The sequence below is a fragment of the Phaethon lepturus genome, unplaced genomic scaffold (assembly GCF_000687285.1).
Source record: "Phaethon lepturus isolate BGI_N335 unplaced genomic scaffold, ASM68728v1 scaffold19935, whole genome shotgun sequence".
Lineage (NCBI taxonomy): Eukaryota > Metazoa > Chordata > Aves > Phaethontiformes > Phaethontidae > Phaethon > Phaethon lepturus.
The window spans coordinates 1-2,959 of NW_010541538.1; the positions used below are offsets into that span (position 1 = coordinate 1).

At 45.7% G+C, this 2,959-nt stretch overlaps 1 protein-coding gene across 1 annotated transcript in view; it reads left to right on the forward strand.

Annotated features, from left to right (window-relative positions):
• Positions 1–760: 760 nt before the first annotated feature.
• The window catches only part of MSH5 (mutS homolog 5), a 2,438-nt gene continuing 239 nt past the window's right edge, over positions 761–2,959 (forward strand). Inside the window, 1 exon segment of the mRNA XM_010287771.1 lies at positions 761–2,959. Coding sequence (XP_010286073.1) covers positions 761–2,959 — 2,199 coding nt within the window.

Below are 2,959 nucleotides of genomic sequence, written 5' to 3' on the forward strand. Positions count from 1 at the left end.
CAGCGCGGCGCCTTTCTGCCAGAAACCGGCAGCAGCGAGGCCTGAGCGCAGGGAGCATGGCACCTCCTGAGCCACCGGCCCGGAGAAGAGAGAAGGGAAGGCTGCCAAGATAAAACTTTTGGGCTGCAAGGGGACGCAGCAGCCGAGACAAGCTGCCCGTCTGTGGTAAGGAGGGTGAGTAGAGTGGGGGGAAAGCAGGAGAGGGTTGGAAGTGGGTTGCTGACAGCAACTGTGGGCTCTGTAGCACAAGCTGTTTGGCATGGCTGATCCCTGTAAGTACGTTATGTACTTGTATAGAAACCGTTACTATGTGATGGTGCTGCATAAATACCGGGGTAGGTATCTGAAACAATGACCAGTTTATGTGGCTGCATTGTTGTGAACATCTGAGGTCAATGCGTATGGGCGTCCTATACCTCTGAGGGAGGATGATTTTGTACATGCATATACATGTCCATGTACAACAGGTATCTGGGCATACACACATACTTACTAAAACATAGGATACAAAATAAAATTGTAAAACTATTCAAAAATTGCTGGTAGTTGGCTCAGTTACACCTTGCTTGGAAGCAAGATGGTAGCTGTAGTTATTGGCTGCATCTTTTCACTTCAACAGGTAACACCTGTCTTTAATTCCTGGTAGCATCTTAGTTTCTCCAGGATTGGAGGAATGAGTGCTAACCTGCTGTTCTCAACTACAGTTACTTCTAAGGACTTTTTGGATGAGTTGTGAATAAAAATAGCCTTCTCCGACAGAATGAATGCCACATCAGTCACAAGTTGTGCCTTGCCACCACCACTTGGGCCTGAACAAGAGGACCGAGAGTGCTCTGACACACACATGTCTGTTTTGTGGTATGCAGGGCAGCTTGCAATTACTTATTATGATACAGAAGATTGCTCAGTCTACTTCATGCCTGACACACCTGATAATGAAGACCTCAAGCTACTGCATAAAGTTATCGGGGAGGTTAATCCTCAATGCATAGTCACCACTGCTAAACAGGACCAGAATATTGCCAAATTCCTAAGCAACCTAACAGCTACTGCTGGTGATAAAGATATAGCAAAACCAGAAATTGTCCTGTTTCCTAACATAGATTTTGGCCTAGAAGTCAGCAAGCAACGGATCCTATCTAGGCAATTTCCATTTATCCCATCTCATATGACTGCAACAGAGAAAATTCTCTACCTGTCCTCAATCATCCCTTTTGAGAGCCCACTCATGATACGAGCCCTAGGGGGGCTCCTTAAGTTCCTAGACAGGAGAAGGGTTGGAGTTGAGCTTGAAGAAAGCACTATTGCAGTTCCCATTTTGGCCTTTAAAAAGTTTGTGCTGTCAGATATTGTGAATATGGACCAAGACACTTACTGTGTCCTGCAGATATTTAAAAGTGATATCCATCCTTCTGTGTACAAGCTGTCCAGTGGATTAAAGGAAGGATTCAGTTTATATGGAATTTTAAACCGTTGCAAGTGCAAATGGGGAGAAAAACTGCTGAGACTGTGGCTCACACGACCCACTCGAAACTTGACAGAGCTGAACAAACGCCTAGATGTTATCCACTTCTTCCTGCTGGCTCAGAACCATGAAACAGTCCTCACTCTTCAAGGCTGCCTCAAGAATATTAAAAATGTGCCTCTTATTCTAAAAAGAATGACTCTTTCCCATACTAAAGTTAGTGACTGGCAAGCACTCTATAAGACAGTGTACAGTGCAGTGTGCCTTAGAGACACATGTCGTTCTCTGCCCAACACTATTGAACTCTTTCAGACTATTTCACATGTCTTCACTGATGATCTGCAATACATTGCTAGTCTGATCAGCAAAGTGGTGGACTTTGAAGGCAGCATTTCAGAGAACCGCTTCACTGTTAGACCCAATGTGGACCCCACCATCGATGAGAAGAAACGAAAGCTGATGGGACTGTCAGACTTCCTTACAGAAGTGGCACGAAAAGAATTGGAGACCTTGGACAATCATATTCCCTCCTGTTGTGTGATCTACATTCCTTTGATTGGGTTCCTTCTGTCCATTCCACGGCTACCAACTATGGTGGATAAGAGTGACTTTGAAATTGAAGGCTTGGACTTCATGTTCTTGTCAGAGGGTAAACTGCACTACAGAAGCGCTAGGACTAAGGAGCTAGACAGCCTGCTAGGTGACTTGCACTGTGAGATCAGAGACCAGGAAACACTTATTATGCACCAGCTGCAGACAAAGGTTTTGGAGAAGTCTGAAGTGCTTAACAGTGTGATTGAGTATACTGCACACCTAGATGTGCTACTAGCTTTGGCAATGATGGCCCGGGAGAATGCCTACTGCCGGCCACACTTTACTCACCGCCACGGCTTCCACATCAAGGATGGACGACATCCACTCATGGAACTATGTGCAAAGACTTTTGTGGCCAATCCTGTGAACAGTGGTGAGGCTACCAGACGAATAAAGATCATTACAGGGCCCAACTCATCTGGGAAGAGCAGTCTTATAGTATTCATGGCTCTAATCGGCAGTTACGTCCCTGCAACAGAGGCAGAGATTGGAGTAATTGATGGGATTTACACTAGAATCCACAGTAGGGAATCGGTTTCTGTAGGGCTCTCCACTTTCATGATTGATCTTAACCAGGTTGCCAAGGCAGTAAACAATGCCACAGAGAGGTCCTTGGTACTTATTGATGAGTTTGGTAAAGGAACCAACACACTGGATGGCCTGTCCCTTCTGGCTGCTGTCCTGAGGTACTGGATCAATCAAGGAACACAGTGTCCACAGGTCTTTGTCTCCACCAATTTTCACAGTTTAATGCAGCTAGAACTCCTGCCTGACACACCTCTTCTGGAATACCTGACCATGGAGACCCACCAAGATGGAGAGGAGCTGATATTTTTCTATCAGATCAAACAGGGCATGTCCAGTGTTAGTCATGCTGCCAACATCGCTGCATTAGCAGGA